This window comes from Thalia democratica, chromosome 4, assembly GCF_965202585.1.
Source record: "Thalia democratica chromosome 4, ktThaDemo2.hap1.1, whole genome shotgun sequence".
NCBI classification, from domain to species: domain Eukaryota; kingdom Metazoa; phylum Chordata; class Thaliacea; order Salpida; family Salpidae; genus Thalia; species Thalia democratica.
In genome coordinates this window covers 33,940,261-33,953,664 of record NC_139168.1, presented here as the reverse complement: position 1 = coordinate 33,953,664, position 13,404 = coordinate 33,940,261, and the positions used below count along the sequence as shown (strand labels likewise).

Below are 13,404 nucleotides of genomic sequence, written 5' to 3'. Positions count from 1 at the left end.
GTTTTGTGTTTTTTATTCGATGTAAAATGTAAATGTACAAAATATACAGGCTCAATAGATGCACTAATAAAATTGTTAAGTAAAAAAGAGAACACCCTGCTCCGTATCAACAAATGTCATATTGAAACAAATTATATCAAATTAGTAGTTCTTAAAATTTTATAAGCTGTGCATAGCAAGTTATCAAAGAAAAATTACGTGCACTCTAGAAACTTTAGTGTATACTTTTTACTATTTAATTTAATATTTTACGATTTAGTTGTCTTTTTAATTGTATAGTTAATTTAGTCAAAAACTTTAAAAAAAGAGTTTGATTTTTTTTTATTAATTTACTCAAGTTTCTCGAAATTAATTTTACTACCAATAAATTTATGTGCAAAGTATTTTTTATAAATAATATTTTATAGTAAAATAAACTACTAAACACACAACTGTGCAACCCAAATTTACAAAAGTTACATAAAATTAAATACTTTGTACGATTATATTTATCTTTTAAATCTTAAAATTGTTTTTTTTTGAGAGAATATTTGCAATTTAAAAACTGAGTCTACTACTAAAACAAAAAATGTTTTTTTTATTAATGCTTCGATTTTTAAACAATATTCCAACGCTTTATATTTAAAAAAGTATTTTCAAACTGGGTATGAGTCAAATATGCACGAAGGCACTCTTGCACAATGGGTCATTTTTAGTAAAATAAAATAAATTAAGTTATATTAAAAAGAAAGTAATAATAAAACATTACCGACCAAGGGTTAAGGTTAGGGGTACCTGTGACAGTAAAAAAATAGAAATAAGAGCAAAAAACCTATTAAAAAAAAAAAATAATTAAAAAATTTAATAAAAATAAAATAATAAGAAGAAAACAAAGTTACCGACCAAGGGTAAGAATTAAAGGTAAAAGTGGTAGTAAAAATATATGAAAATTTTTAAATAAAATTCTACCCGTGCAAAAGTGTCTTTGTGGAAAAGTTACCCTTCATGCACTCTGGAAAAGACGTTTTAAGGTGTGCGACTCAATAACCGAAAGGTTTTTTCGTGCACAAGGTCCTAGAACCAAAATTTTTTTACGCTTTTGTTTGTTGTTGAATAAGTAGTATATATTAAAAGTAATTTGATCATTACACAAGCATCACTAATAAACTGAATCTCACAATCATCAACAACAAAAATCAAACGCAGTGAAGACTTTTAAGTCCTTTTATAGGTATAACTAATTTGACAGGATCTTTTTCATATTTTTTAACAATAAAAGGCTACCAGGAATTAGAATACTTACGCTTGTTTAAGTAACAAACACAAAATTTATAATCTTATACTTTCACTTTTGTTTAGTTTCTAAACATAGTTTTTGTTTGTTTTTGCTTCTTAATTATGCAGCTGTATAAACTCACATCCTTTAAAAACCTATTTTTTTATATTTAAACTATAATTTTGATCTCGTCACTTTTAACTTTCGATCTTTAACTTTATATAAAAAGTTATGAGGCAGGCTACTGCAATCGTAGAAACCTTAGTCTTCTAATAAAATAATCTTTATTTTACTGAGGAATTGAAAAATTGTTATTTTTTACAAATTTTGGGTAAATGCGTGTGAGTTTTAGTCTTTTAAAATCTTGCAACAATGGCTACAAGTAAACTGTTTTTTTTGTAGGCGTTGTATAAATTATAACTCATTTTTGTAGTGAACCAACCCCTTAAATTCCTATTAGTATTTATAATTTTTTTAGTACAAGTACAGATTTATGACTGCTTGCTTAATATTAAACTTAAGTGAAGAGACCTTACCCTTGACTCCTAAAATCTTACTGCTACTTAAACACTGAAATCTTACCAAGTAAAGATGTAAGCAAGTAAAATTCTTAGATGCTTTTTCTGCTGGTTAAGTATATCAACATCTTACTATTAACTTCATAGAATAGTTTATAAAACATGCTTACTTAACACGATTGAACGTAATGCCGTTTTCTAGTGTGTTTGAAATGATCGAGTGATATCATAATTTAAATAGATTAAACTTTGAAGAAAGAAACTAAAAATTTACATACGAAAAAATCTTATTAGATCTCCTCTTATTCCTTAGTCAAGCTTTACAATAGCTTATATATTTATAGATTCAACTTAAGATAGACCTGTGTTATTGATTACAAAAAATCTAAAATACTATTTAGATAAGCTTTAACTTTTACTGATATGTTTACTCATAAAAACTGTGCTTTAATGAAAAAATGTTTGAAAGTTTGTAGAACAGGAATTTCTACAAGACACCTTGAACTAAGGTAATACAGTAACCTCTCGCTTATTTACGCACATTGTGTCCTCAGAAAAATTTCGTAAAGACACGAGAGATCGTAAAGATACGAGAGGTACCAAGTATACTTATTATAATGGCTGTTTTTTTTGATATTGCTTCTAGTTTTAAGCAGACTGGGGACTTTCCAACTTTTATCAATTTGTTTACTTCATTTATAAATAAGAAAACAAAAGATAAAACTCTACATCTATTAAAAAAAGAAAATTTAAGTTTCGATAAAATAATAATACATGTAGAAAAATTTTACTAATTTGAATAATAAGTAGATTTTATCTTTATTTATATGTGACTTATTTGGTAGTTAACATTTATATTCTATTGTACTCAGCGAATTCAATTTATAAATAAGCATTTGTTTACAATTAAGAAATGGTTTGCTGTCTATATTAAAATTTGTTTCTATAGTATTTTACAAAAATATGCATTTGGTGCTGTAATGAATTTCTTCTTTGAATCAAAATATATAAAATATAAGAAAAATGTTTAATAAAAATTGTTTATGTTACTCAACTTTTTCTAATTTGACCTTTGCCCACATAAGGATAAACTTGTCTTGCATTGTATTAAATTATATTAATGGATATTTTGAGTAGGAATGAAATTTCATACCATAAGAATTTTGAAGAATTGAAATTAAAATTTTTATTTTTTGAATTTTTTAGAGTTCTAAAATGCGTAACTAAACGAGAGTGCGTAACGTCACGAGTGCGTAAAGATGCGAAAGGTTAATGTAGTGTATAATGCGTACCTTACATATTTTAGACAAGTTTTAACATTTATACTCTATCAGTAAAAGAATATTAGCTAATACTAATTTATTTTCTAAATTATTTGTTTTATGTAAGATAATCAGTTTTTTTTTCAAAACTTTTAGATTTCACACTAATTTTTAGATTTAATGCGTACACAACGCGAATGCTTAACTCTTAAAAAAGTAGCTTTAACCATACCCTTTTGAAATGAATTACATTTATTTACAAAAGTAACTCGATTGTGAAAGTTTTGTTCTCAAACAAACGTTTGTTGATTATTCAGTGTATATTTTCAAATTGCAATCTGGCAACACTGTCTTAAAGATATTTCTACTTTTTATACATTGACAAAACTAAATGCATAGATTGTAAACTTAACTCATTACTATAATTTGTTATACATTTATTTTTACCAACTTGCTTTCTGGTGCATGTTCGGTTCTAAACACTATAGGCCCAAAACAGCATCTGCATTTGAAGGAACAGTGAGTTCATCTACATTCAGTGATGGTTGATTTTTGTCGAATGTTTTGCACATGTATAATAGTTAATTTAAGTTCAATACTATTTTTTTAGTTGTAGTAATAAAATTAGCTTTTATTTAGTTCATTCATATGCTTTTAAATATTTATTAACTTTCAAATGAGTTTTTATTTCTTTACAAATCAATTTAATATCCAAGAAAATTTTAAAAATCAAATATAAAATTTTAAAAATTCAATACTAAAAAACGAGACGTTTTCTCTCCTTATCCGATCAATTCCCATTCTAATAGATTCTTTGTCGATACCTACGGACTAATTGACATATGTAATTAAAAAAAAAATTTGTACTTATATAATGTTAAACTGTTTAAACAATTTTTTATTATATTTCACAAAAAAATTTTTAATGTTGTCACGAGGCAAACTTTAAAACAGTATTTCATTTGCTTTATTACAAAAATAAAAATGGAACTACCAAATGAGATATGTTCTAATCACTAACTCCAAAACCAAGAAAAATCAAAATTTAAAATTAGATTCTTCGATTTTGACACTTTAAATAAAGACTTAAAATGTTAGAATGAAGGTATTCTTCTCTTTTGATTTTGAAAACTGGACAGTTTTTGAAAATTTGACTAAATAAAAATAAGAAATAGTTAGGAACTATTTAAAAAACCACTGTCTTAGTCATTCTATTAGGTTAAGAATAGATAATGTTTATTTACTAAACGAAAGATCTTTTCAATTAGTGTTTTGTAAAAGACTGAGACAGTGATTTTTCAATGGTTCATAACTATTTTTTTTTAGTTAAGACGGTTTAAATACAACAACTTAAATAAATTTATTCATTTTGGACTAATACATTTCAAATTCAGTCTATTCAAAATAGGACAAATTTAATTAATACAGTTTAAAGTTTTACTTAGTTACGATATTGACATACTAATTAAAGAAATTATAATTTGATAATAATAGTTTGAATCAAGAATTGATTTAGTTGAGAATCGTTCGGATTAGAACTAAACGTTTAAATGGACAGAAGTTATTTGAATGGTAAGCAGTTTGAGTAAAAGTTATGTAGAAGTATGAAAAAGTATCTAAAAAACTCAGATTACATAATATAAAATTTTAGCTTCTAATTTTTTTTTGTTTTTAGCACGCAACAACTTCTTATAAATAGTTTTTAGTTGAGTTTTTGTTTTATTGTTTCACTTGTTTTTAAACATAACTAATACTGTTTAAAAATTGTAAAAGTAAACTTAAAGTTAGACTCATAGTTGCCATATTTAAATCAGCTAAAAGTCAAGCATGTTCAAGAAACTTGTAATATACATGTGCAAATTGAAAAACTTTGGCAACTGGACTTTAAAGAAAAGAAATTTGTTATTTTAGAACAACAAACATTTATAGACCATTTCTAAACTGGAAAAATGTAAATTATTATTGTTAATAAACGATAAACGAAAAGCGCTTAAAAAATCAAGAAATAAATTGTCTAAGGACCTGGTGTACGAAAATGTCTTTTGTTTATCAAGTCGTACACTACTTGTAAAAAAAAAATAACATAAATACAGTTTTACAACTTGTCAAGGAAATACACTAGTGACTTTGATGTTAAATTAGGGAGTTTATAGTTATTTATAAAAAATTTAAAATAGTTTTTAAAAGTATCATTGATAGAAATTAGAGTAAAGTAAAACTACTATCGTAGGTTGTCTCAGATGCTGTTAATGATGGTCGTTTGTTTAAGTTCATTATTTATTACTGATGGCATAAAGCATCTCAACTTTGTTGATAATGGCCGTATAAATTCTAGTTAAAACTGGTCAAACGAGCGTAGAATATAATTTTAAAGTAAGCTGACAATGTCTTAAACGTTGGGCTGTGAATGAATTGGTCGCGTCAATTTTACAGTCTTAAAACAAAAGCGGTCACTTCAGTTTATTGCATACATACTTAAGTTCGCTTGGTTAAATATTGACAGTAGGTTCTCGCGGTTTTGCCTGCCTGATGAGTACCAATAGAGACAAACCGGTCGTAGGTTGTCTCGGATTCTGTTGTTGATGGTCGTGTATTGAAGTTCATTATTTACTATTGATAACGCAAAACATCTCAACTTTGTTGATGATGGCCGAAATAAAATATTGGGTAAAGCTACTACGTAAAAAAAGCCATTTTAATCATAAAACTTGTTATTTCATTGTTTATATGCAATCTTGTTATTGTCTATCAAAACATGTTACATAAAGTGCTTAACTTGGCCCAGGCAACCCATTTTAGTGATTTATCATTTCAGTAGTTTTGGATTTTATAAAACAGATTACCAAAAAAAATACAATTTTTCACACCTATAGTCTATAAGAGATTTTCAGTTCTTTATCAAATCTTATGATAATTAAAATTACAATATTTTTGAACAACTAATAAGTTTTATTTATACATATATTAATAAAGCTTAGTTAGTTGTAAATATTATTTAGTAAGTACCTAGGATGATGTCACACCAATATCAAACTGAAAATATATTATAATCAATGTCTTTTTAACCATTATTATAGGTTAAAATCAATGTTTTAAGCCTAATATGCTTAATCTAAAAAGTTACTTTGTTTTAACCAAGCCATATAAATACATTGTAAGAAATAAATTTATTAATGATAGACTAAAACATTTGATTGACTTTATTTTACAATATCATCATTGATATAAGATATTGTATTGATATAATTGCTTTATATTGTCAAATAAAAGTGATTAGATATTAAAGTTTTATAACTTTATGATAAATAAGTTTAATTTTATTTATGTATTTAAAAAAATTAAATTTTTAGCTTAAAAATGTGTTTAAAAAGACATCAAATATAATATATTTTCAGTTTGATATTGGTGCGACATCATCCTAGCTAATTACTTAATTATTTTTTCTCTACTAATATTAACCTTTTTTTCAGATTAATAATGCAAATTTTTGTTAAAACTTTAACTGGCAAAACCATTACTCTTGAGGTTAGTTAGCAAATCTGTAATATTTGAATACTTTAGACAAGTTAAGACTATATAGTCCTGGACAAGATATTAAAATGTACCTGTGGTTTGCAACTCAATAACCAAAAGATTCTTTGTGCACCAGATCCTAGGACCATATATTTTGATTGTGTTTTTTTTTGTCGTTCAATAAACTATAATAAAAGTGTAGTTTATTGACAACAAAAAAAAGCTCTCAAAATATTTGGCCCTAGGACCAGGTGCATAAAAAAAAACTCTTTGGTTATCAAGTTGCACACCACGGAGACATTTTAACGTCTTGTCCAGGAAATATATGTGTTTTATTGATTTTTTTTTTCAAATTTTATTAAAAACAAAACCCACTAAGCAACATATATACAAACATAAGTAATTTAGATTAAGAGTAGTAGATTTTAACTATTTTTATCTTTATTTAATTTTATTTAATGTCTTCAGGTAGAGGCCTCAGATACAATTGAAAATGTCAAAGCTAAGATCCAAGACAAAGAAGGTTAGATATTGTATGTAAAATAGACTCTTAAGTATTAAGTGTAAGTTAATTGTTAAACTATTACTTTAATGTTATAGAAATAAAAATTAAGTTAGTTGTAAGTTAAAAAAAAAAGCTTATTTAAGCAAATAATACATTATATAACACGTACAGGGTTGCTAAAAACATAGAAAATTCTGGAGTTTTACTACATAGACAAAAAAACCTAAACAATGAGAAATTACAGCAAAAACCGTGAAATTTTCAAAAAAAATTACTAAAATCTGGAATATTAAACAATTTTTTCATGTTAAGTTACAAAACTTAGACTAGATACAAAAAGCGATCATGTACAATGTTCTTTTTGTGTTAATAAGATTTTTTTATTATTTACAAACACATTAAACACAACACCCTGCATCTAGCTTCAAGTTTTTTGTGATATTCTGTTAAAAAAGTTTAAATTAGTAATAGGAAAGTAGAAGTTGTTTTTTGAAAGTTAACTTAGATGTTGCAATGAACTAGTTAATCATAAAATTATAATAGTTTTACTCTTTCTATTAATTCTGGCCAACTTAGCTTAACTGTTGTTACAAAATTATTAGTAATTTTATTTTTATTGACTTGTAAGTTTTGTACTGTTATACAGATTATCAAATATAAACAGTCTTTTTAATTGACAGTACATAGGTTTTATGTTAACCTTAAATGTTTACCATAAGTATTAGCCAAACAAAAAATTGTGATAAGCACTCAAAAACACAAGTTTAGATAAATTCAATTTTTTTTTTTTATAAGTAAATTTGTAAAATACTTTTGAAAGACTTAATAAAATTTAGTATGAATATAATAGTGTTTGAATATAACTTTAGCTTATCATATTTTTTTTTTGTTCAATATATTTAAAACTAAAGTGTTACATGTTCCAATAAGACAAGAGAAGTTTGCAATTAGTAATGTGGTATAAAGCCTGTTAATAATAAATAGATAAGTAATTTTTTGAACTAATATTTGTTTGTATCTTATTACCAACTATATTTTATCAACCACACTTAAATTTGTTTTTTTAAGTTAAGAATGATAAAATTTAAGGGGCGTAGGAGGGTTAACAACTTTTTCACAATTTAGTCTTATTTTATGGAGTTTTAATAAAGCTACAAGTTGCCTTTAACAAATTATAAAAACTCAAAATATTTTTTGAGATATAGCAGGTCAAAGTCAGGGGAAACAATAGGTTCCTTATGGGAGGAGCAAACTAAAACAGACAAAAAGACTTTCTTTCATGAAATGTTTCTTGCAATATTTAAAAAGTTATGTCAGAAAGATTTTTTTTTAATTAAAAAACGTAGGAGAACATAGATTTTTAGTGATTTTAGTTATTTGCTGTTTTAGTTTGCGCCTCTCATAAGGAACCTATTGTAGTCTCTGACTTTGAATTATTTTGAATTTTTGAAATCAGTAAAAAGCATCTTGTAGCTTAGTTAAAACTCTATAGAATAAGATCAAATTATTAAAACAGTGATTAACCACCTATGCCGTTTATTAAATTTTTGTTTAAGTTGCCTCTACCTCAACCTAGTTGTAAATATTTCAGTAAATTGATCTTTTAAAGTAATCTTTTACAATAAAGATTAATTATAGGCATAGGGGGGTCCACCTTGATTTTTACAAATTGATCTTATTTTATAGAGTTTTAACCGAGCTATCAGACATTTTTAACGGCTTGAAAAATTCAAAGTATTTTTTGAGATATGAGCAGTCAAAGTCGGTGACCTCAACAGGTTCCTAATGGAAGGCACAAACTAAAAACGTGAAAAAAGACCATTTCACTAAAAATCTTTCTTCTTCTTCATTTTTAAAGCAATCTTCTTCAAATTTTCACAGAAAGTGTATTATTAAATTTTAAAAAATTGAATGCAGGAATTTTTTAGTTTTCAAAAACAAAAGTTTATTTTAAAAAAACCACCTTTTTTTTTGTTTTTTTTATCTAAAATTTTAATTTTTTAATGTTTTTAAAATTCCAACATTCAAAGTCTTTTAAACTATTAAAGGAACGTTTCCTGAAAATTTAAGGTCTTTATCTCAAAAAATGAAGGAGAAGATAGGTTTTAGTGATTTTTTTAGTTTTCAAGAAAATTGACCGCAAAAAACTATTGCGGTCTATACGTTTGTATCGGAAATTTTTTATAATAATTACAATATCTCGAAAGTTAAATAATATTTTTTATTTCTATAAAAACTGGCTTATAGTTTGTACTTTAAGCTTTAATATAAGATCCAATGTTATTTTTAGTAAAAAAAAATGTTGGACCCCCCTCCCTATGCCCTTAAGTTACATACAAGACTTTTTAAGACCTTTTAACTAGCATTTAGGCTTGCAAAAATGAAATTGTTTAATTTAATTTTATCTTTCTTAACTATAAAATTGTTTGTTATTCAAGTTTTGTTGATAAAACATAGTAACAGCCTATAAGTAAATATTATTTTAAAAGTTATGTTTTTTAAATTATTAACATATATGTTATATAACAAGGTTTGTTTTATTTTGAAATCATATATAAAAGTTATGAAAGTCTATATATTTCATCAAGGAGTTTGAAGTGCACTTATCTATTCGCAATAACAATAAAGCAATCATAAACAACATGACTAACCACACAGTACAATTTCAAATGCTACGGCAATATGAAGGGTTTTTTGCAACAAAGTTGACATAAGCTCCTTTAAAAAAGCTTTATGAAAACCATTGTAACAAATTTTTTTAAAGATAAAATTTGGCTACTCTAAAATATTGTTAATACATACTTATCTAGTAAAATAGATAAAACTAACAGAAGTATCCAACATTTAACTCTTGTAGTTCAAAAATGATTGTAAGTTTCTAGCAGTTAAAAAATTATGAAATTTTTAATATTTTAGTTCCTCAAATCATCCTGGTATGTCAATTTTGAGAAAAACAACACATAGTTTTTGTAGAAGTGTTAAGTTACAACCAAAGAATAAAAAGGATATTACAAGTCTTTTGGTCTTGTTTTTTTGTAGATATATTCAATATTTTATGACACAATTAATTAAATGACAGTTTTTAGCAACTTAAGATAGTCAGAATATTCACAACCATTAGTGTTAGTTCTGTTAAAATACTTATGTTTATGTACCCATTAACTAACAATTTTTTAAGCTATTGGTGTCTGTTGACTTAGTGTAGATCAATATTTCAAAAAGCAACATAGTTGTATATAAATTCAACAGAAGTTTTATTGTAAGCTTGAAGTTCAAAACTATTTTACATACCTATGATTTTACTTACCCGTAGAAAAATCTAAAATTATTGAATTTATGTTTAAAAAAAATTTATATTATAATGTTAATTTTTATACAACTTATAAAATGAATTACGATAACAACAAAATGTTAAAGTAGCTGTTTTTTACTCTCGTCCAAAATTTCCTTGAAGTTTTAGAAAAAGATTATGGCTGATTCTATTAATTTTTTTTTCAAAACTTCAGCTATATTTTGTAAACTACTTAGCATTACTTTCAACTTTTTTTTCTTAATAATAAGTATATTTAACTTATTTTATTTGTTTACTCTTGGTCACTACTAATTAACCTTTTTTAACTGTTCTATTACTAGCTAATTTGATTTTTTTTATTATTCTTATAGACTAAAACTGACTCAATCTGTTTTCTAACTAAGAATAAAATTCATAATTCAGTAATAAAATACAACCATTTTCGAGAATGGTCTCAGCTCTACTAGGTAATAAACTGAAGAAAAATATAACTCGGCAAAAGTTCTTTTCAATTGATCAAAATAATGTTGCAGGCATCCCTCCAGACCAGCAACGTCTGATCTTTGCCGGCAAGCAGCTTGAAGATGGCAGGACCCTTTCGGACTACAACATCCAGAAGGAGTCCACCCTCCACCTGGTGTTGAGGTTGAGGGGAGGCGGTAAAAAAAGGAAGAAGAAGAACTACACCACCCCCAAGAAAATCAAGCACACACACACCAAGGTCAAAACTGCCACACTGAGGTTCTATCAGGTTATTTGGTTTTGTTTTAAGAATGTTTTTAATTTCATTAAGTTAATATGTGAGAAATCTGATAAAAGTTCACAATTTAACAAATGCAACTTAAAAATTAATTGTTAATTGTTCATAAGGTCTAAAAATTAAATTATAGTTAAATTTTAATCAAAAAATTTTAGATATGCTACTAACGTAACAAAACAACAATCTAAACTGTTTAGTTAGGTAAGATGAGATAATCTATTTGAAAAGAATTAACAATTTTTGCATGTATTTTGGATAAAAACTTTTTTTTTTATGAGAAAAAGTTGGAATAACTTTTGTTCTCTAACTGTATAATCCTAAGTAAACAGATTATAATTTTATGTTTCTACTTATACTCTCAATGGTATAACTAAAAATAAATACTTTTAAATATTTTTTAAAATATGTTCCGATATAATATAAGATAATTAATTCTTAATTGTGCTAATTGGTATTAATTTGATATTTTCTGATGAAACCTCTAACTGTATATTTACTCAAAGTTTATTCTTTAATTTAGTTACTAGCAAAAGTAGTTGTTAAGTGATAGCTGAAATCGATTTTACTTGTTTGTCTAAATAGAAATATTTTTGAACGAATCATGTCTCAATTTTCTGCTTAATATATGTAGTACAAAAAAGTTATTCAATATATAATAAATAAAACTAAGCATATTTTGTAGAGATATTAAGTTTTAGTTATTATTTTACTTTCATAATAAAAAGTTGCATAAATTGGACTTTAAAGTATTTCTAATTTATTTAATGAATAAAAGCATTCTTCTTAAGACTAGAAATTTTTGAGTACTATTAATACTTATTATTACAACTACTATTGGTTACAAATAAGAGATGATGATAAAAGTATATATAAAAAAATGAATTTATAGGTGTGATGTATAGAGTTAGAAGTTATAAATTATCATTAAAATTTGTCTTTTGTATTTTATTTAAGTACCCTTGGATCAAAGTAAAATACTTTAAATTTTTTGAACTTTAACAATTTTTTTTAATATTTGCTTGCAAATTAAAATAAAAAGTTAGTCGTGTAAATATTACCACTCAGGCTAAAATGAAACTTCTTAAAAAAAAAGTGTACATTAAAATTTAAGATATTGAAACACTAAAATCCATTTATTTTATCAAATGCTTATTTAGACTACATTTAGATATAAAAGCCACAAAAACCTTGTCCTTTTTAAACCCTTGTAAGAACTTCTTAAATTTTAAAATAAGTTCTGAAAACCTGGAATAAAATTTGTAAAATAATATTAAAAAACTAGTGGGTAACCTAATATTTGTCATGATATAAAGCTATGTTTAAGCTCTTCTTAAAATATGTTATGTTTTTATATTTTTTCTAATCATGAATCAGTGGTAGGCAGTAATTTATGAGTAAAAGACCAGATTTGTTAAAATAAAAAATATTGCAGCCACATTAAGAAAAAAAGTCCTTCCCGGGTTCATAGTGAAAAGTAGGTTCATTTTGAAAAGTTTCTGTTAGAAAATATATACATGAGCATATATGCAATAAAGTAAAAATAAAAAAGGCATCGCAGTTTACTAACAGGCAATAAAAAGAGCATTATTGTAACGCTTTTTATAAAAAGTCATAATCTTGCTTATTCTACACAAATTGTTTTTTAGCTGAAACTTTACTTGGCAAGTCAAGTTCAAAATCAAAGTTCCTTTAATTTTCAGCAACTCGTTGATTGTACATGAAAGATATACTTTAAAGATTCTACCATGTAATTAAAATGTTATAGCTTAAAACCCACTACAACATCAAACTTAACAAACATATTTTAGGTGGGAGAGGACGGTAAGATCAACCGGTTGAGGAGAGAGTGCCCTCACCCCGACTGCGGCGCTGGTGTTTTCATGGCCAACCATTTCGACAGGCACCACTGCGGTAAATGCGATATGACTTACGTGTTCGAAGAACCAGAAGAATAAAAAATTATAATATAAACAGTGGGCCTGCCTGGATCTTTAGGATCTACAACTTTTTGTTTTCTTTTATTATTGATACATATTTACGAGCTAACTATATTTTACAAAATCAAAAAAAAAACTTGATCTTTTATGTGTTTACAAGTTACTAAACTTTCGGCAACGCTTTAGTTATTTTTAAACCTGCTTTATGTATCTTAAAACAATTTTTGTTGAAATTAAAAAAATCTAAGAACAATTCGTGGTGTTATATCAACTCAATTTCTAGTTTAGCAATATATTTTTTTCTTATTAGCATGCAAATAATTTGTTGTTTAGTTTTATATTGTATTAAATATTACATTGTA

General features: G+C 25.6%; 1 protein-coding gene across 1 annotated transcript; it reads left to right on the top strand.

The window, feature by feature from the left end:
* Nucleotides 1-6,509: 6,509 nt before the first annotated feature.
* On the top strand, nucleotides 6,510-13,404 carry LOC145835154 (ubiquitin-ribosomal protein eS31 fusion protein-like). The gene is made up of 4 exons (XM_082942706.1): nucleotides 6,510-6,560; nucleotides 7,017-7,071; nucleotides 10,879-11,096; nucleotides 12,914-13,404. The coding sequence occupies exons 1-4, from the start codon at nucleotides 6,513-6,515 to the stop codon at nucleotides 13,058-13,060; spliced, it is 468 nt and encodes a 155-aa protein (XP_082798832.1). The 5' UTR covers nucleotides 6,510-6,512; the 3' UTR covers nucleotides 13,061-13,404.